This window comes from Oryzias melastigma, linkage group LG4 (assembly GCF_002922805.2).
Source record: "Oryzias melastigma strain HK-1 linkage group LG4, ASM292280v2, whole genome shotgun sequence".
Classification (NCBI taxonomy): Eukaryota; Metazoa; Chordata; class Actinopteri; order Beloniformes; family Adrianichthyidae; genus Oryzias; species Oryzias melastigma.
In genome coordinates, this window is record NC_050515.1 from 27,882,327 (window position 1) to 27,904,030 (window position 21,704).

Below are 21,704 nucleotides of genomic sequence, written 5' to 3' on the forward strand. Positions count from 1 at the left end.
ACAGAGTAATGGAGAGTGTGGAAAAGAAGTGAAGAGGAGAGTGCAAGCAGGTTGGAATGGGTGGAGAAAAGTGTCAGGTGTGATAGAAGGGTTTCAGCTCAAATGAAAGCTGAGCAAGAGGTCTAGAGGAAGACCAAAGAGACAGTTTATGGATGCAGTGAAGGAAGACATGAAGCTGTTGTCAGAGAGAGGATGCAGAGTTAGATGGAGGAAGCTGATTCGCTGTGGTGACCCCTGAAGGGAAAAAGGGAAAAGGAAAATAAGAAGTAGATAACTCACTGCTCTCATGTGTGGTGTGAGGATTTCATTTACCCAAAACGTGAAGCAGCGATCTGGTTAGACCACCACCTTCACCCACTTTATGTGTGGATCTAAGTTATAACATTTCTTAATTGCCTTGTTGAGTTTGTGAGGAAAGGTCAGACGTTGTGAACAGGGTCAAACAGCTTTAATTATGTTAAAGTTTTATTTCACCTTTTAGAAAAATAAGAAACTGATTTGTATTTATGTTGGAAATATTCCCATAAATATGAAAAAAATATTTTTTTTGCATGAATAATGGATAAACATAACAATAATATATATATTTTTTCTAAATATGAAATAGTTTATATCTTTTGACAGAGGGTCACATGGCCCCCTTTCAAAATAAAAGACAGTCTGTACCACATACGACCATCTCAACACAGCTGATTTAGTAATAAGTAGTGATATGTCAGCAGTGTTTCAAAATTATTTTACAGTTTGTGGTACACCTCAGCCAGAAATACATTAATCTAACTAAATTAAATTAAATCAGAGCTAAATAGGTGTTTTTTTTAAAACCCTAAAGCACACTTAGAATCCTAGAATTTGTTCAAAAATAGAAACTCCACCCTTATAATCTTGTGCGCCTTAAGTAAGAATTCTTGTACTGACTTCCAATTGATTTTCTATAGCGCATGTGCCCAAAAATGTGTCAGTGTTTTAGTAGGACTTTGGTAAATTATGAAGCCGCACCACTTGATGGATTGTTAGAGAACAATGCCTAGTGTAGTCAAGAACCTCGTGGAGTAATACGTGAACTGATGGTGAACGAGTTGAATAAAGTTTCTTTGTGGCTCTCATAAGATAAAATTTTAGATTTTTGGATCATTGTAGTTTATCTTAGAGATTATATTGGGTTTCTTTGGATGATATGACCAAGAACTTTAGTAAAAATCAGAATTCTGTATTTTGTCCAGCAGCCGGATCCTACGGGTTTATTGTTTTGAGCAAATGTCAAGGTAATCTGGACATGAATTAGACCACATGTCAGGTAATTCTATCCAGCCTTCCAAGTTATTTTATTTTATTGTTATTAATGACCCAATGTTATCTTACACTTACTTCTAACTAAAAATATTGAAAGTTATTTAAGGTTTAAGTTGATTTATTCTGGAATAATATTCCTGCCTATTTTTTTCATAGTAATATTAAAAAGTTATGTTTTTAAAGTTTTAAAAATGTTCTTTTCAACAAATGTTTTTCCTGTTCGGCCTGCGACCTGAGGTGTGTTTTGGAGTTTGACACCTCTGAATTAGACTCATTTCTACCCTCATGTCACATTTGCCTCTTTTTAACAAACACCTCAAACATGAAACATATTTTTTAAGTGGTACAATCTTTGTGTACTACATTTTTATTTTTTATGTAATTAAAAGAATCTGTCGTTAACATCATTATTAATATCATATAATTGTTCAGTTCAGTACCATGTAGACAGTCACTAGATCTTACACTGTTGTTTATTGTAAAAAGTTTGTTTATTTCTTTTTAAATAGAATTACATTAGTAAGCAACAAGTGGAGATGAGTTTTTGTGGGTTGAAAAGTAGAAAACTCACCCTCCTCAAGTGCTTTTCATGTGCTCAACTCTTTGAGTGATTTCTGAATTTTTCAAGTCGATCATTTCCACATCTTAGATTTCCTTTAGTGATACATCCCTCTGGTGCATCTCCAGCTGGAGACTCAGCATTTCTTTTTTTGTGATTCAAGGATCAAAAAGGCCACCAACCTGGCAACAAACTGCATTCTTGATAATTACAGCAACCAAAAAAATAAAATAATACCAAAACATGCTCATTTCCTTTCTACTGACTGAAGGTGATTTATTGTGACAAAAATACATGAACACATCAAGTAAATGTAAACCTGCTGATAATCTCAAAGCTACAATAAGCCTTAGCCATTGATGCTGTAAACACCCAACGCTTAGAGACCGATCAGAGCATCAGTGTCTTCTGTCAGTCTGTTAAAAGTGTCGGTGTTATTTCCAGTATCCAACCTGCAGGTTTGAACAGAGAAGTGCACGTGTGCTGAACAGGAAGCAGTCATCCCATTGTTATCAAAGGATGTCATAGATGTTTAATTCCTTTGGAGTTTCTGGAAAACAGGCGTTCATCACATCTGCAGTGAACTGTAAAACTCTCAGACTCAGCTCTCACACATGTAAGTGTTTGTGAGCGGATCTGATCCGTCAGCTGAAAATAGATGTGTTTATTTTGGAATCGTGTTTCCTGGAGGAATTGATCCCGCTCAGCCGGACTGAGGTTGGCGTCACTCACTTCACACCTTCTGCTCTTCAGTAAGTTCAAGACATCGTTCAGACTGTTTTGGTTAGGCATCTCCATGTAGGAGGAGCTTCTGTCGGCGGTTCAGGAGTCGCCCTGTAGGGGACGCTTGCTGACTTGCAAGATTAGTCATCAGATTGATCAGAAAGGAAGTGGATATATACTGTATCAAATCCATCCATCTATTTTTTGAACCAGCTTGGTCACTGGTTACTGGAGCCTATCCCATCTACTGGAGAAGTTAACAATCCATTGCTGGGCTACACAACCACACACCTATCGGCAGAATAACCAATTAACCTATGAAGCATGTTTTAGGACTATGGGAGGAAACCAGAATGTACAGAGAAAACCGCACATGGACAACGAGAACGTTCAAACTCTACAGAGAAAAGGTCACAGAAGCAAGAGTGCTAACCACTACACCACAGTGCAACCCTAAACTGCTAAATAATTATGTGATTATTACTGAGTCCTAAATGTCTTTAAATTGACTTTTTTGTAGTCTCGTGAGGACAAGAAAAAACATTTTTTGGAAAAAAAAACTGTTGAGAAAAATACATTTTTATTAGAAAAGCAGGAAAACTTAATAGATGTGACAGTAAACCGAATGTTAGATGGTTTCATATCTTATGGTTCCAGTAAATGTTCCTTTTTTTGCTGTTTATATGTTATTTTGCGCACAATTGATTAAAAAAAAGAACATTCTGGGACCACAGGAGCTCCATAGATAGGATTAAACTTTGTTCAATATTGATTTTTTTCAGAGGTTTGCTAAGAAAAGATGTTGTGATAAATTTAACAGATATTTTGCAGTTTATTTTCTTTTCATTGATACTTTTTATAAGACAGATAAATACAGTGAAATATAGTCAAGCTTTTAAAAGTTTCTCTTGATACTCTGCAGCCGTTTGCTCCACTTTCATTCTCAGATCAGTTCTTCCTTGTTTCCAGCCTGAGCTTTCTTGTTGTTCTCAAATTCATTCAGGATAACATTTATACGTCACGATTTTTATTAAAAAGTATGTTTTATTTTAAGTTTCATACTGATTTCCATTTTCTCTCCCTCATGTTTGGTCCTTGTAGGCCAAAATCTACTTCTCATTTCCTGGAGAGCTGCTGATGAGGATGCTGAAGATGCTCATCCTTCCTCTCATCACATCCAGGTAGGTGACCAGTTCTAACCTTTAAATAATTTAATTTAATTTAATTTAATTTAATTTAATTTAATTTAATTTAATTTAATTTAATTTAATTTAATTTAATTTAATTTAATTTAATGCAGACTGTTACTCTAGCAGAGCTCCTTTAAAAAATAGATTTTTTATCTCAACAGGACTTCCCTGGTTAAATAAAGATAAATAAAATACTAACTAATAGCAGAGCTCAAGATCACCCAAGTTTTCTAGCATTTCTATCAGACAGGAAAGCTTAGTGTTAACATCTCTGTTGACAGACAAGAGCAAAGATGGAGTCTCCTCTCATCCTGAACTGAAGCAGGATGCCAAATCCACCAATTAGGGGAGTAAATGCTGAAAACTAAATTAGAACATTCTGGGAACAACCAGGATTTTTTTTACACAAGATGAATCGTGTGAAGTCATTAAAGAAGATGTTTGAGTAGATCTTTACATGAAACTCCTAAGAAAGTGAAGCACAGCAGTGGAGGGCTGATGATATGGGCTGGTTTTACGGTCACTGAGCAGACCCCAGAATGTTTAAATATAGAGTCAGAAGTGATTCTGCACTGTCTGCATCATTTGTTGTTTCACCGTAGTTTGATGTCGGGGTTGTCGTCCATGGAGTCTAAGGCTTGCTGCAGGATGGGCGTCCTCACCGTCACCTACTACCTGTGGACCACCTTCATCGCCGTGGTGGTTGGCATTGTACTTGTCATCATCATCAAGCCTGGCGTGGGGACAGAGATGGACAGCAACCGGCTGGGCGGCGGCCCTGTAATGACCTCAGCCGACGCCCTGCTTGACCTGATCAGGTGAGGGGTTCAGGTTATCAGAAAATGAGGGAGAAAAATTCTCAGTTTTCCCTAGAAATGATGATTGACTCTAAAACAGAAAAGTTTATGGTGGAAATCGTTAAAAGAATTGGAAAAATTCAGAAGATCTTCTGCTTAATTGTGGCTCAAAAAATTACAGAAAGTTCTGGAAATCTGCTCCAACTTCATACAATTGACACAGAATATTTTATTTAGATTTTTTTAATAAATAATCCAATGAAAATATCTGATAGCAGGCTTTATTGTATTTCGGAATCTAATTACCTGAACAGAGATGTGAACACCTTCTTTCTGTTCATGGTCACGTTAGGTGACATATGGCAATATTGAAAAAAACATGTTTCCTCACGTGAGTAATGTTCTTTTTCATGTCAGTAGTATATGTATTTTAAGAACGGTTCTCCAAAATTCTCCAAATTGATGCAATGGATTTGTGTTTGAAGAGTGTTTGTGACCTTTATGAATAGTCATTCAATGCCAGAGATGTAATTGCATACATTTTTTTTTGTCAGTTTGTGCAGTTTTTTAATGACTTTGCAGTCATTAACAGAAATTCTAGGCTTGTGTCTTTACTTCAATAGGACTTAATTGTTATTAGAGATGTTTCAAAAGTCATGTTGTGGTTCTGAGTAAAAATCTTTAAAAAAATCAAATGGAAGTAGCAGAAGATTACATTATTCACTGATAAGACACAAAAGGAAAGACAAGAAAAGCAATTTTTTTAGAGAAAAAAGACAAACACACAGACAAAAGTCAGTATGAGAAAAGTGAAACCAAAATCTAAACATGAACTACAATTAATGCAATAAAATCCCATTTAGTTTAGTAAAATCATAAATGATGACTACAATAATATCAAAACATGGTTGTTCTGAGACACAGTCGCACATTTCAAATAGTAAATGATTCCTGTTTTCAGGATAAGACTTTAACCATTCATGAGCAGCTTAGAGATGCCTGCCCAGCCTCCTAATATCTGTAGAATCACATGGCCATCTGTGTCAAAAGCCACATTCAGACCCAATAACACAAAGACACAGATGTTGGATGTCATTGTTGACCTCAGTCAGAGCAGTTTCAGTGCTGTGACAGAGAATTTTACACAAAAATTGAATTTGTAATGTTTCAAAATACATTTTGTGCTGAAATTATCTACCATAGTTGATGAGTCGTACAATAAAATAATGGGAAAGAGGAGTGGAAGCTAGACTGAGGTAAGAAGTAAACATTTGTGATCAAAAGTTTTGTTTCATGCAGAGAAAAAGAACCTCAGATTCACATTTGCATTGAAAGTCTACCGAGAGAGTTTGAATGAAGAAGTCTGGAGTGTCATAGAAGAATGCTGGAGTTGTTCAGGACATGGATGAGAGCTGGAGTACAGTGGAGGGGACAGTGGAGAGATGTTCTGTGGATGTGACTGAGGAGTTCAAGGTGGAGGTGGGAGTACATCAGGGATCAGCTTTGAGCTCCTTCTTGTTTCTGTGGTGATGACAGACTGACCATGAGGTCAGACTGCAATCTCTGTGGATCATGATGTTTGCAGAGGACATTGTGATCTGTAGTGAGAGCTTGAAGCAGGTGGAGCAACATCTAGAGAGGTGGAGGTTTGCTCTGGGTCAGCAGCATCAAGACAGAGTGTCAGTTTGTAACTGAGAGGAGCTGAAGTGGACCTAGGGGTCACAGGGAGCAGAGGTGTAGAAGGTGGAGAACTTTGAGTTCTTAGGGTAAACAGTCCACAACAATAGAGGCTCCACCTGAATTCCCACCCTAATCCCTTACTGCTAAAAAACTTTATAGTGCAGGACTATGTAGTGCCCTGGATTTTAAAAGCCATTCGGACACCACACTCTCCACTTTTTTTTCTAAACGTCACAGATTTCATGAAATGAAAATCTGATCAATAAGAATATTTCACGATGTCTATTTATGAATCAGCTGTTCTGTATGTTGTGATGATGAAAAAGTGGATAGTTTGTTAAACAAAAGTAATCTAAACTGATTTTTTTCTCAAAAATTCTTCGAACGCAATGCATTGTGGTCTATTTTCACCTATGCAGAGAGCATCGATGGATGCTGGTTTTTTGCAAAGACTTATGGGTAATTTCTAGGGCATTTAATTTTGAAATTATAGATTCGGACAGCACTACAAAACGGTTATATAGTGAGGAATTCGGACATACAGTAGTCAGAGTGTGGGAAAGAGGTGAAGGGGAGTTTCAGAGCAGGTTGGAACAGGTGGAGGAAAATGTCACATGTACTGTGTGACTAAAGGTGCATTCATACCGATAGAGTTTTGCCCTGTGGAGGCGATAAGTTTAAATGTTAGGTCAAAGACAAAGATACAGATGCAAATTGAGGCAATTTGAAGTCTCACAGAGCGATTTGAGCAATGAGTGTGGCAGTCTGGCAGTAGCTCGATTTGAGCAGCAAGGCCCGACTTGGGTGGTGCAGCAAAAGAGGGGCGGGCCACGCGAATTTGTAGCGCAAATTGCGTTCAGTGTGACATGTCCATGATCTTAAGATTGTCATCAAGAACAAAAGGAAACATGTGTATTGAGAGCACTAATGTTGATGGTTTAGAGCAGGGCTGTCAAACATCCGGCCACACATGGCACTCCAGATGATTTAATCTGGTCCAGGGAAAATAAAATAAGGATGTTGGAAAAAAAAGAAGGAAGTGACGGAGAAGATTCTGGCCTGATTTTGTCAGGGCCAGAGATTAGGCATTTTCCATGGGTGACGTCAACACCTTGATATGTCCAGTAAAATAATATATGTCAATGATGTAGAGACAGGTAACACAGCTGGAGGGAGCAGAGATGAAGATGCTGAGGTCCTCTTTGGAAATTAGCAGGATGGATCAGGATTGAATCATCAGAGGAACAGATCATGATGGATGTGTTGAAGATAAATCCAGGGAAGCAAATGGAGATGGTTTGGACACGTTGAAAAGAGATACAATAATGATGCTGAGGTTGGAGCTACCAGGAAAGAGGTCTAGACTAGAAGAAGACCAAAGAGGAGGTTCATGGATGTAGAGCAAGAGGATTCAATGGAGGTGGATGTTTTGCTGCGGTGACAACAAAAAAGAAATAGAGTAGCACTATTATCTATACTGCAGTTGTCTTTTATATGTCTGGTGCTGTTTTTGTGGTACTTCTACATTACCAAAAACAAATTTGATAAAGGGAACCCTGACTTAAAGGGAAGCCCAAATAAAGGAGAACAAGTTTTCTTGCCATCTTCAGAGTGAAGGACCTGTTTCTTGCAGATCCACGCCGCAGAGTGCTGCATCCTCACCACTCTCAGCGTAGACTTTATGCATCCTGAGACTATCGACCCAGTATTCTGGAGTGACTTGATTTCTTGAACAGAAAGCTTCTGCAGCGCTCCAACAGTCACCTGACTTGAGATCAGTGAAACTCACTCACATCAATCCCATTACCGTTCGGGCTGATCAGTGTATTTTTAGTAATCCTGCAAGGATGAGTGACAGATTACCCGAGTGGTGATCTCTGCTGCGGCACGTTGGCAGACCGTGCCAGCTTTGAAAGGAGCTGCACGAGCGGATCAAACACGCCGTCATCCTGCTGACCTCCAACCCCGCTGAGGGTCGTCTGATCTGAGCAAAGGAGACTTCTGCAGGGAGGCGCCAGGCCGGGAGGAAACACTTTTGCCAAAGTTGTGCAGATCTTTGGGAAGAATCTGCTCGATCCATGAACGTCTTTGTTTTCCTCGTCTGAGAAGGAATCTGGATCAAAACCGTTCGGCTGGATAGCCTTGACATTGCTCACCATTTCTGTTACACCAGTAATGTGAGATTGGGGTTGTGAGGCGCTGTAAGCTTCTGGGAGAGAGTGTAAATAAAGGCATGATGGGAAATGAGCGCAGGCGTACTCCACCTCATCAGTCCCACCCACAACTCAGAGGTCATTTCTGATGAACTGCTGCGCTGCAGAAACTGTACTAAAAGACAACTCTTTTGGGGGGCTAAAAATAGAATAATCATAGCTAAAACACCACTGGATTGATTAAAGAATGATTTTACATTTGAACATATTTTTATTATTTATTAGTTTTTTGAAATAATAATCCTATTTTTCTCTTTCTTTCCAGAAACATGGTTCCCTCTAACCTGATTGAAGCCACATTCCAGCAGGTTGGACCACCCCACTTTCATATTTCCTGTTTTGCTTCCTGACTTCCTGTAATCAACCGACTGTCTCCCTGCAGTACAAAACCGACCTGATCCCCATCCTCAAAGTCCCGACCAGAACCATCACACCCAACTTTGTCTACGTTATCCCTGATGACAGCGACCCCAATGGGCGCACAGTGTACCTGGAGCTGACTCCGCCCCCGGAGGTCATGTACAAGACGAGTCCTGGCAGCAGTCAGCAGATGAACGTGCTCGGCATTGTCATCTTCTCTGCCACCATGGGTGAGGGAGACAGAAGAGTCATGGTTGTGTAATTTTGACTGAAGCTGAGTAGCAGTCATGAGTCATTTGTCTGCTGGCTGAATGTTCAGCAGCTTCCATGAAGAATGCTGAAGATCTGAAGATCCTGTGGTGTTCAGCTCTGATTCAATCTGATTCAGAGATCTATTATTTTTCTATACAATTAGCCAGGGTATGAGAAAAAAACGGAGTCTTGGCATTCATGGGTTGATTGGTGGAGATCTAAAGAAACCACCTTGACATCAGCAGGTCTTTAGATGATGAACATTTTCCAGAACAGTGTTTATCAAACCATTTTAGTACTCAAAGTCTGTATTCAAATCCATAAATCTTCCTGTCTAAGACAGAGAACATCTGGCATGAAACAACGTGGTCCTTGAGACCAAAGCTGACCACTTTTCCTCCTTAAACATGATAGATGAAGCAGGAATCTGGTTTTAGGAAGTTGTTTCCCACTCTTGGTTTGTTCTAACGGTGGGATGTTTGATCTGCTGCAGGTCTGCTGCTGGGCAGGATGGGTGAGCGTGGAGCCCCTCTGGTCAACGTGTGTCAGTGCATCAATGAGTGCGTGATGAAGATCATTAACGCTGCTGTGTGGTAAGAGGAAACAAAGGGGGTGTTGATGTAATGTTTATTTCAATATTAACACTCTTACCTCGCAATGAAAAGGTCCTGGTTTAAATCCCAGCAGGGTCCTTTCTATCCCTGTGTGAGTTTTCCTCTCACAGTCAAAAAACATGCTTGATATGTTAACTAGTGAGTCTAAATTGCCCAAAGAGGCCTAGCAGCTTTGCTTTGATACAAACAAGTTTTGATGCAGACTTCTCTGGAAATCATCAGCCAAAGATGAGAGTTTGGTGTCATTTATAAACTGAGTCGAAGAATAAAGAAAAAAATGTGGGTTTTTTTCTTTACTCGGGGGTTGTTCCTGGTTTGATATATATAGTTTTTCTCCCCACTTCGATAAATAATAATTTTGATTGTCATTTTTTTTTGTTTCACTGAAAAATCTGCCTTTAAGCTTCTTTTGGGAGAACCCAAGCGCATAAATCTTTGGCATTTCTCAGTGTTATCTCTTTAAATCTGCCCCCCCACCTGTGTGCTGGTGGTACAGTCTTTGTCTCAATCCTCTGACGTGCAGCAGGATTGTATACATCTGACCTGATGACCCCCTCAGGTGCTGAAAACGTGCCGCTTGTGTCGTCAGTGCTTCTTTCCTCTGCAGGACTCCGCCCCTCTCACCACAGAACTCCGCCCTGCTGCTCCTTCAGCAGCTGATCTAATTGAAAGTGGCAGCAGCACGAGTGCTAAAAGCGCCCACCCTAGTCTAATTAACCCACAGAGCTGTGGATGTATGTGTGTGTAGTTTGACATTTGACCTTTGACTTCAGAGCAGAGAACATTAGCGTGGATCAGTTCAGTTCAGGACAGAAAACTGAAATTCTTTGTCTTTCAAAATGTTATGTACATTTCCAATATTGTTTTTACATTGCAGCAATATTTTAAGACTTTTTCTGGGTTGCTGAACTTTTTTTTTTACTTTCTTTTTAAAAGAGAGTTTTGGAGGCATACTTTACATGATGGAGCAGCTGATGGACAAGAGTATCCATCCTTCCATCAGTCGATCAATCTATCCATTTTCAGAACTCAATGAATCCCAATCAGGGCCACGGGGTTGCTGCAGCCACCCAGCTACTTTTGGGCAAATGGAGGGTTCACAGTGAACAGATCGCCAGTCTGCTGCAGGGCCAGACAATCACACATCCAGCAGCACATCTAGGGGCACCAATTAACCCATGAAGCAAGTTTTTGGACTGTGGGAGGAAACTGGAGCTCTTGGAGAGAACCTACACATGGACGGGAAGAACATGCACATTCCAAGCACAAAGGACCCAGCTGGGATTTGAACCAGGCAAAAACATTAACCGCTTTGCTCCCATGTAGCCCGGACAAGACCCCAAATTTAACAAAATTGAGAAAAGAACTGAGAAACGTTTTCTTGTCTCCATCGTCATAAATTATCACTGAGAAATAAAATAGGTCAGATAAGGCAAATAATGTAGAGGGAACATGAGGCCTGTGCTTGAGTCTGAGGAGCACAAAGAAGTCTGAAATGAGTTTGCCTTTTGCCATAAAAAACACCATGACTAATTTCACCTGCACATACAAGGTGGTTCATGTAGCATCTCCTATCTGGGATCATCTTTATACATGCGGGGTGTTTGTCACACCTTGGGACAAGTCCTAAAGCTCTCTGTTATATTTTAGCTTCTTAAAATCTGAAAACGTCAACAGTTTTGCTGCATCTATCTGAATTAAGGTTGTTGTCCCTACAGGTACTTCCCTTTTGGGATTATCTTCTTGGTAGCAGGGAAGATCCTGGACATGCAGGACCCGAGCACCCTTGGGAGGAAGTTGGGCTGGTACGGCATCACCGTGCTGGCCGGCCTCTTCGTGCATGGCCTCATCCTCCTTCCTCTGTTCTACTTCATCCTCACCAGGAAGAACCCGTTCAGCTACATCCGCGGGCTGCTGCAGGCCATGGTGATCGCTCTGGCCACTTCTTCCAGGTCAGGGATCTTCTGTCTGCTTGTGGTTTCCGTCTGGGTTTTGTGAAATGTGTTTGACTTCCATCTCACCTTAGCTCTGCCACACTTCCCATCACCATGAAGTGTCTGTTGGAAAACTGCCATGTTGACCGGCAGATCGCTCGCTTTGTTCTTCCCGTCGGAGCAACAATCAACATGGATGGAACAGCTCTGTATGAGGCTGTGGCGGCCATCTTCATCGCTCAGGTCAATGACTATGAACTGGACTTTGGGCAGCTGGTCACCATCAGGTAAGACCACTCACAGGCATCAGTCTGAGTAAATAAACATGTAACCATATGCAGATGATACTATCATTTATGCAAAAAACAGGAAAAACTTCCAAAGTTTCACTTTACACTTTACAAGAAAACCTTACATTATCTGTAATGATGTGATGCTCATGTTTTTTAGATTTAAAGCAGCAGACACTTTTTGTTTTTAGTTTTTAATAAATGATCAATTTTCTAGATCAGCATGCTATCTTTCCATTGATGTTCTAGCACAGGGGTGTCGAACTCTATTGCACAAGGGGCAAAAATCCAAAACATACCTTAAGTCACGGGCCGAACAGGATAAACATTTATTCAACACTCTAAAACTACATTTTTAAAACTTTAAAACTGTGACTTTTTAGCATAATTATGAACTAGATATATAGCATTACCTGTGATGATGCTAGAGTGAATGCTGTAAGCTGAATTTGGCCGCTGAAGATGCTAGTGCTGATAGCTGAAGATGCTGAAATTGATAGCTAAAAGCGGCCAGATAAGACAAATAATGATAGCTGAAATCGCTGAAGGTAACAGTTGAAGACGTTGAAGCTGATAGCCAGCTAAAATATTAGCTAAGTACCAAATTAGCCTAAAAAACAAACAAAAAAAAAATGTTAGCCAAAACAGCTAGTATGTAGCTGAAATATACAGCTGAGATATACAAGATACAAGATAACATTGGGCCAATAATAACAACAAAAACAATAAAATAAAATGATCTGAAGTGCCGGATATAATTACCTGGAGGACCGGAACCGGCACCCTGGCCTAGACTTCGACACGTGTTCTAGCAGTATCTGATAGAAAGGTTTCAACCCTTGTGACAAACCCTTTTTTCTCTGACATCTCCAGCATCACAGCTACAGCAGCTAGCATTGGTGCTGCTGGGATCCCCCAGGCCGGCCTGGTTACTATGGTGATTGTGCTCACCTCAGTGGGTCTGCCACCCGATGACATCACTCTTATAGTGGCCATCGACTGGATCCTGTAAGTCAGAGTCCCAACAAAAGGAAGGATGCAGGATCACATGTTCTGGTCGGTCGTGGTCTAACAGTTGTTCTGCCTCTGCAGGGACAGATTTCGCACCATGATCAATGTCCTTGGAGACGCTCTGGCAGCAGGAATCATTGGACATCTTTGCCGCAAGGACTTTCCTCTGAGTGGGACAGGAAAGGTAAAAAAAAACTTTTGCCAAGTAAAGTCTTCCAGCAGTGGCCGAGTTAATAAATTCCAGAATATAGGTTATATGGGGTTGAGAGGTTGTGCTCTCACTTCCCCATGGGTACAACAGAGTGAGACAAGCCTTTTAAGAGCAATGAAAATATGATTGAACAAAGCAAAAACAAAGTCGCAGTAATATGTTGTTCAACTTCCTTCAGTGACGGTTTATCCATTCACGGGTCACTGAGGATGACACAGTACCACACACCAGACTTTATATAAGATCGACCACTGTTCAAGAATAAAATCAAGAAATCATATCCCTTATAGATGGTCTGTGTAAAAATGAACCTTACATTGGAAACTTAAGCCCGTTACTTCATTCATGCCTGCAGGCTGACATGTGATTAGATTACAGCAGCGTTTGCTCACATTGGACCAACAACCACAACAGATTATCTCCCTGGCTGTCACTTGGAATCTTGCTGAGTCTCCATCCTGCTCCTCTACTTTTTTGCATACTTCACTCCCTGTTGCTAGGCAGATATTGCACTTTGAACTCCAAATGCTTTGCCAGAAAAAGGGCATATAAGAAGTTAAATGTAGCTGAAGCACCAGCAAACATTTATCTTATTTGTTGTTCAACTTGTGTGCCTGAGAATTTGAACATTTTAGGTTTTTATTTGTGAAGTTTGTGGATTTTTTGGTTCTATCCCAGCTTCTATCTTTCTTCAGTTAAGTTCACCTGGACCCTACCAACGCTCCAGTCCACTGGTACACCAGCAGTGTGGCAGGAACCAGACTAGACCTGCTCTCATGTTGTCCCAACAGTCCAGGCCACATAACCAACCTCCCATACAATTGTTACCAATACAACTCTTTGAATTGGTCAAGGATCCGCCATTTAATTTTTGAGAAGGGCTTGAGCTAAATGTGTTTTTTGATTTCCACTGTGGTCTGTCTTGAAGAGTATTAATTCTCATGTTTGGCCTTGACATCTCCCACTTTCTCTAGACTGGTTGCAGTTGTGAAATAAGATTTCTGATGTTTTCCTCTAGAATTAATGTAAAATCCATTCAGATTGAGTCCCATCAGAAGAGGAGGAGGTTAAGTCTTTCTGCTGACTTTTTACAAGTCAGGAAAGGATGGAGCTCAGACATCCAAGAGGAACTCAAAGTAGATGTCCGAGCCCTCCAGGTGCAGACTGGAGACTGCTGAAGAGGTTTGGACTTCTAGAGAATATTACACCCAGATGCTTTCCTAGTGAGGTGACATAGAGACGTTCAACCAGAGGAAAGCCCCACAGCATACCCTGGACATCCTGTAGAGATAATATCTCTAGGGAGATTTACTATGACTAGTATAACCAGAAGAGGATGATGGTTTGAAATGTCATCATCACAGCTGCTGTTGGTTATTGAATGGACGATATGCACTTTTGAATGGCCCTAAATTCAATACTTAGGGGATGGTTATTGTCAAAGAAACAAATGTTAGCTTCACTAACTTTTTATTAGTTTTGACCCTGAATAGTTCTGTTTTTATTCTTTTAATTAATTTCAGACTACTGTAGTTGTTTATAAAAGCTCTCCCAATGGTTTGTCTTTCTGGTTAAAGATAAAGCCTTGATCTCATACGGTTGCTGCAGGTTATTTAGACCCGTGGAGGGTCATAGAAAGGAGCGTCCAGATTGCAGGGGGAGTGCAGGTGTGTCTAGTTGATACTTACTACAGTGCTCCTTATTGATTGGGCGCAAATGCTGCATGTACTGGATATACACGTGATACAGTGTGTAAGTGCCCACGCAAACTCTAGTCTGTCTAATTTCCTTATTTTTAACAGTCAGAATGCACACAAGAAAAGCAGAAGGAATGTCCACTTATCAAATGAGCAGCATTTACAGGCTTGTTGTGCAGGTCAAAGGATTTGGGGGTGTCAAACAAGGAAAAATGTGTATGACACACCTGTGTCTCACCTACTTCCCCAGAATACTTATGAGTGTATATGTTTTTGCTACAACCTGTCGCTCACAGCATGTCGGTAGAAAACAATGTGCATGAACATTTTTGCTCTACGGGATCGCCGAGTGGTTTACAACCTTCCTATTCTGTGTGAGCCACTTGAGTGTTCTGTAAAGTTTACCCATTTTTGGCTCAAAGACACTTCGTGCCCACCTGTTAGGGCAGTAGTTAGTAACCCTTGAGATGAGCTGTTCAGTGGTTTGTTGTTGACTTGTTTCTGTGCTTTCTCCATAGGCGATGCCGTCGTACGGGACACAAAATCCCCACAACAACTCCCACAGTATGGACGTGCCTTTGACAGAGATCCACACGCACAAAGACTGCATGTTTGAGATGACAGGAGACTCCATTGGCCAGGGGCACGCACACACCGTCTATTACAACATCTGTCAGGTGTAAAGGCCTGGAGACTCAGCAAAGCCTGGCAGAGTTCTGCCAGACTCACCGTGCCAACAGAACTCGACTCCTTTGAGTCAAGAACCGTGGTTCTGCCAGGTCTCTGGGGCTCAGAGGTGGAAGCAGACTGGGATGTCAGAGGATTATCTGATGACCCGAAAGTGATACAAAATCCTGCAGGAACAGGATGTCGCTAACTTGAACTAAAGGAGAATGGCCGTGTTCTTCACCTGCTTCACCACCTTAACACACTGAAAGAAAGTCTGCCACACACTACGCCATCTACTGGTACAAAAAAGAGAGGGATTGAGGAATGGAGGAACTGTCATTCATTCAACCTCCCAAACAGTCTGTATAGTTTATGATGGCGTCCATCCAGCCTCTTTCTTCCTCCACAGAAAAGAACCCGACTTCTCACCTGCCTCTCAGAGTCTGGTTTAAACTCTGTCCTGAAAAGATAAAGGTGAAGAAAGAGTCAAAAATGTCCGTTCTAGAAGGATTCACTTCTGTCTGAGTTTGCAGGAAACCAGAACCTGAAGGGATCCAAACCACAGACTCTGAACATGTCCTCCTTTTATAGGGTTTTGTCCTCAGACGGGATCAGTGTGTCTAAACTCCAGGACACGTTTCCTTGCACAACCTTGGAGTTAACTGACCTGATTGGTCATTTATGAACCCACACGAAGGGTTAAAGTAATGAATGAAACCAAGTGCTCTTCATCTGGCAGACTGGACCCTTCTCATCTTCTGCATGCAGGCATGCGCTCTGACTGGCTTCATTTGAAGCCGCTGTGCATTATCTATCCTCTTGTTTGTGTTTTCATCCAGAAGATTCAATGAAAACAATTTGCAGTAAAATTTGTAAGAATTTCAGCAATCCATTCTAGCCAACTTTACTTCTGCCTCTTTTGGGCCAAAATAACATTCACAGTGGCTGCTGTTGAGTGGGCGTGGCTTATTTCCTGATTCAGAAAAGTAATCCTCTACTACTACAAAAGGCACTAACTTTTGTAAATGATGCTCAGTAATTCAGCAAATCTGTATGGGGCAAAAAGTGCTAATAATATGAATTAAATAGAACTGCAGAGTATTAAGCTAGATGTGGTCTGTATGGAGAGCCCTTTTAGACAAGAATTAAACCTGTTTTATTTTCAGTGGTTAAATACTGAAAAATACACGAACATGCTTTTTCTGGTTGTTGGTTTGTTTTTTGAGAGGCATTTTAGAGCAAAACAAACAAAGAGATCTTAAAAGTAAAAATGTTCACGTTTTAAGTCAGATGATCCACAAAAGTAAGGACACCCTCGTTTGACAAAATGTTTTGATTATGTTGAAATTTGTTATAAAATAGCAGACAGACATTATCATTTCACATTATTTTAATAACATTTATTGACCAGAACTGAAGACAATGCAATTGGAAAATTATAATAGAACTGTTGTAGGTCTACAGTTCTGTGTGGTTAGAATACTAAGAACAGATACATTTAGTAGCAATAAACCTTTTAGATTGTATGCATAATGTGTTAAATTAATAAATCATTTAATTATTAATCAGAATTGACATTTTTTTTATTGTGAAACAAAATGAAAATGTTATTTTTTTGCATTTCAAATAAACACACTTAAGATTAAAGAATTCTGAAGTTGAACCACAAAATGGACATTCCTGCAAAAAAAGCAAAATGTAAAGCAGAAGGACAATAATTAGTAAGTACTTTCTACAAATACAGAAAAAAAAATTGCGCCGTCCAAAGAAAGTTCAACAAACATAGACAGTGCCTTCTTCAGGTACAGTGAGACATCAAGGCAAATACATTTTTTTTCTTTCATTTTTACTATTTTTTTTAATGCCAAATCAATTTATAACTATTCTTTGTTTCAAGTTGAACTTTTTTGTTCTAAAAGGGCGATCCATGAACAGCTATAATGGAAGCAGCAGCATTGATTGACTATTGATCGATCACAGATTGGTAATTAAAATTTACATGTATAAGATTATGGTTATTTTCTAAAGTTAAAATAATCTAATCGAACACATATAGGTGTGAGAAATGTGTTCATCAAATTTGATCCTTCTATGCCAGGAAAAGTGCCCCCCCCATTCTGTTTTTCATAATTATTTTGACCTGATTGGATTCAAACTCACAACCTGCTGCTCTCGAGGCAGACACTCCACCAGTCATCTACTGTTCTGGGGGTAATATGTAGTATTTTAAAGAGTTTTATTGTGCGAAACAACTGAAAACTAATTTGACCGCATTGTAAAACTGTTGAAGCTGTACTCACACTCACACCAGAAGCAGAATAAAAAGCTTCAGCTAAGTCCTCTCTGAAACAAATATTTGAAGCAATGATTTGAGCCGCTTGAGGTTTCTGAGACGAAAATGATGAAGTTCCTCAGCAGCAGCCTGTGACTGTGCCGACAGGAGTCTTCATCTTGATGCTTTTGCTGAAGTGCTCCTGAACTGGTCTGTGTGCGTCTGTAGTCGTGGTTGGAGTTGAACATGAAAACGTAGATCTGCCTTAACGTAACTGTGGATTCTCAAAGTTCATCTGCCAACAAACACCATCCCAACGAGCCATAGCTCAGCCCTCAGTCTTCATCATCTACACTCATTTTTTTATTCTGTGTTCCTGATTTATGTGTTATTCACTTTTGTTTGTATTTGAAAATAAAAATGTCTGTCTCTACATATACTTCTTCCTGTACTGTAACTCCTGGACAACATACACACACAGACTCCAGAAAACCTGCCAACATTTATCTCTCACATGTTTGATTCCCTTCTGGTTTTTGTGCGTCACTATCAGATTTTCCAAAAAGATTGTTAAAAAACTTTTTTTTTTTTGTAAATTTAAAATGAAAAATGAAACAACATCATCTCTTTAAAGGAAAGTTACATCTGAAACTAAAAGTACAGCAGCTTTTTTTCCTGCCCCATCCCTCCCTCCAGTAATTAATCCAATCAGGTGAATGTGAGCGCGCACGTGACGAGACCCGATCCTGACAACGGCACGCAGCTGCAGGTGCCTCTGCTGCTAATCCACTGCAGATTAAAGCCACAACAATGGTTTAAAGAGTGAGGGAAGAACAACAGGGATTTACTCTTTTACTGATACTTTTCAATCACATGACAGAGGGAGAAATAGTATCCAAGATGGCGGCTTCAAGATTTTCCACTGAAAAATTAAATTACAATTAACCACAGTTTTTTTAGTCACCTCCAATCAAATGTTAAAAAAATGTAGAATATATTCAGACAAATTTTATATCTATGAAGAAAAGTATAGATTCTTTGACTTATTTCCAGGCAGCAGAGGCTGGCACTGCAAACAGCGACAACCTACTCCCGGGAGTCTCCTGACTCACGTCTCGTAGCTCAGATCTCATGAGTCACGAATCAAATCTCGTGGGTCGCCAAAGCTTTAATTTTATAAAATGAAATCGAGCGCCGGAGCGCCTTTTGACATGGTGGATTCATTTTGTCTCATAATTTTATCTCGTACCTCTCAGTTGACTGAGCCGAACTTTGGGTGGCAGCTGACAAGCTGTCACTCTTAAACGCATTAAACAATATTGACCTGCTTATAAGGTGTCCACTCAACAAGGAAATAAATATTTAATCAAATAGTAGCCCTTTACTTTTTTTTTACAAGTTAAAACTGTTTTCTTTTTTTTTTTGCAAAAGGCTTTACTACCTGACATTTCTTATTCCATAGTTTATCAAAACAGCACGACACTGCTGCTGCAGCTGTTTAACACACATTAAAATCAGCTACAAGAGTTTACAGAAACAGACAAAATTAAAAATTTCTCATGGTTGTGCACAGGTTACAGATACAAAATGGCCACGGTGACAAACAGGAAGCCACGGTGACTGGCTTTGGCCGGAGGTAAGGCATTTTCTATGGGTGACGTCAACACCTTGTTTTGTCCAGTAAGTAATACATACCAATGGTATGTTAGCTGAGACAAGTGATTCCACAACCCTAGACAAGAGCATTAATATAAAATATTTCCCTTTGAAACCAGGCCCCAGTGGTCATTTGAGGAACTGTTACATCTGTGGAGCGTAGTAACCAAAAGTACTGGATCTTTCATAGGAATAGAGCTATACAACTTTGATTTTTAACCAGAATGCACATTGTTTCAGATAATGTAAAACTTTTATGTGCTGTCGTTTGCTCTGGCATGTTTGGTTCAGCACTGGTTTCCTCTCATGGTCCTCCTGGTTTGGCAGGTGTAAAACCTCACCTGAACTCTGGTTCAGATACAAACGAGAGAAATCTTGTCCTCTTTAGATCAAGGGTGTCTGTTTGCTTGCAGATTAACTCTGGGGTGATTCACTTCAGCGGAAATCTGTGGACTATCTGTCCATGAATTATAGAGAGGGGGAACACAGTGGGAGGAAATAACACACATAACATCTTTATGATCAGAGAAGCTGCAGCCTATATCAGCTGAGGTCACAGTTATCCAACAGAGAAATCTGCTGCATGCACTATTAGTCATTACATATATACAAAACTTCACAGAAACATGCCAGCAACACACCAACATCACATTTGCAACAATGGCTTTTAAACAAACTTTCTAGGCTAAAATTCAAGCAGACTTTCTTTTTCTTTAAACCAGATTGTGGGAATAATATAGTAAATTCCAGATGTGGGCCGGTCCTTGACTCATCCGGGATCCCACATTCAGGTCCCAGAGTTCTGTCACTCGAAACCTGGAAAATCAGGGAACTCATAGCTTTCCTTCCTCCCCGATTTTCTCTCAGCTGTCTTGTCATCTGTTTTCTTCTGAACTTTCTTGATCCAGGAAGTCTGAGCAATAGCCAATGACATCATGCACACCTGCCGCAGACAAGCATAGATTATTAACCGTTACGAGCACAAAGTCCTCAAACGTCGACAGAGAAGCTACCTCAAGCAGCAGCAGGCCGGCAGTCAGCCCGCCCACCAGACGCAGGTTGTTCTTGGCCCACAAGAGGATCTTTTCCAAACAGCCAAGAGTGAAAATGTTGTTACGGGCCAAACCTTCCTTCTCCCTCTGCATCCCATACCCACACATGGTGTTGTGCACAGTCTGCATAGAAAACAGCACACGTTTCCAACGCTGAACCAAACAAACGAGAAGAGATCAACAGCAGGACTCAGGAGTAGTTGGAATTATGGTGATCTGTGGTATTGGTTCTGGATGGTAAGCCATCCATTAATGCGTCAATTTGTTTTAATCAATTCCTTTTCATACAACTCTAACCATCATGAATCGTTACTGTAGGGCTGGGTTGACAAAACCGATTAATCGATTTGAATCGATTTAAGCTTAACAGTTCAATAATCGATTCAGAAAAATATAATTGATTTAGGACATAAAACTAAAATCTGCTAACTTAATGCTAACGTTTAATGGAATTTCCCATAGGACGGCTAATGCTAATGCTCAGTCGAACTAAACATACATTGTTGACTAAATGAACATCTTTATAAACTCAGGCATGAATTTTCCTAACTAATACAGTTAGGAAAATTCATGCCTGTGAGTTTATAAAGATTTGTATTATAATATTTAATATTTAATGTTTAGTATAATATTTAATTTTAATTATAATATTTAATTTTATCATACTTTTTTATGAAATATTGTTTAAATATAAACCATTTGTGGTCTAAAACATTTTTTTTTCCTGTTTTCTTCTTCTGGAATAATATGTACTACTACAGCGCGATCTCCACCTAGTGGCCAAACTGAAACGTCCTCCAGGAGAAGCAATGTTAATGATCGGAACATTTTAGTTAGAACTTCTCCTTTAGAAAATCCATGTAACACTGTATGCTATTAACAGTGGCGGGCCGTCAGGGCCTGCAAGGCCTTCTCTGCTGGCCTAAAAATATCTGAATCATAGACTTAAATTAATTATATTTTGTCCATGAATACGTATTCGATCATTCCAATGCTCTGTCTTCGTCCTTTCATTGCTGTCTCCCTGGCTGCGCTGCTTCCAGACGTGTATTTTCCTATTTAAGCATTAACCAATCACATTGCAGCACCTTTTGTTGATAGGGTCAAAGAAATCTGCCCGGAGGCCTTCACAATCAGTTCAGCAGGCCCTGTAGCATAAAATAATTGTCGACCAAACTGTTGCTTCAACCAATCAGATCTGGAGGAGACCACAGCAAGGCCAGCTAGCAGG

The 21,704-nt window shown here is 40.0% G+C and overlaps 2 protein-coding genes across 2 annotated transcripts in view; one reads left to right on the forward strand and one right to left on the reverse strand.

The window, feature by feature from the left end:
- Positions 1–15,982, forward strand: part of LOC112136765 (excitatory amino acid transporter 5-like) — a 22,270-nt gene extending 6,288 nt beyond the window's left edge. The window contains exons 2-11 of the mRNA XM_024258656.2: positions 3,677–3,756; positions 4,368–4,583; positions 8,721–8,763; positions 8,838–9,045; positions 9,561–9,660; positions 11,400–11,633; positions 11,708–11,902; positions 12,779–12,913; positions 12,998–13,100; positions 15,343–15,982. Of these exons, the coding sequence (XP_024114424.1) occupies positions 3,677–3,756; positions 4,368–4,583; positions 8,721–8,763; positions 8,838–9,045; positions 9,561–9,660; positions 11,400–11,633; positions 11,708–11,902; positions 12,779–12,913; positions 12,998–13,100; positions 15,343–15,507 (1,479 nt within the window). The 3' untranslated portion in view covers positions 15,508–15,982. The remainder of the gene's footprint in view (positions 1–3,676; positions 3,757–4,367; positions 4,584–8,720; positions 8,764–8,837; positions 9,046–9,560; positions 9,661–11,399; positions 11,634–11,707; positions 11,903–12,778; positions 12,914–12,997; positions 13,101–15,342) is intronic.
- Positions 15,983–18,344: 2,362 nt separating this feature from the next.
- zgc:113223 (uncharacterized protein LOC541424 homolog) overlaps positions 18,345–21,704 on the reverse strand; it is a 10,894-nt gene continuing 7,534 nt past the window's right edge. The window contains exons 7-8 of the mRNA XM_024258742.2: positions 20,435–20,596; positions 18,345–20,364 (exon numbers count right to left, since the gene is read on the reverse strand). Coding sequence (XP_024114510.1) covers positions 20,227–20,364; positions 20,435–20,596 — 300 coding nt within the window. The 3' untranslated portion in view covers positions 18,345–20,226. The remainder of the gene's footprint in view (positions 20,365–20,434; positions 20,597–21,704) is intronic.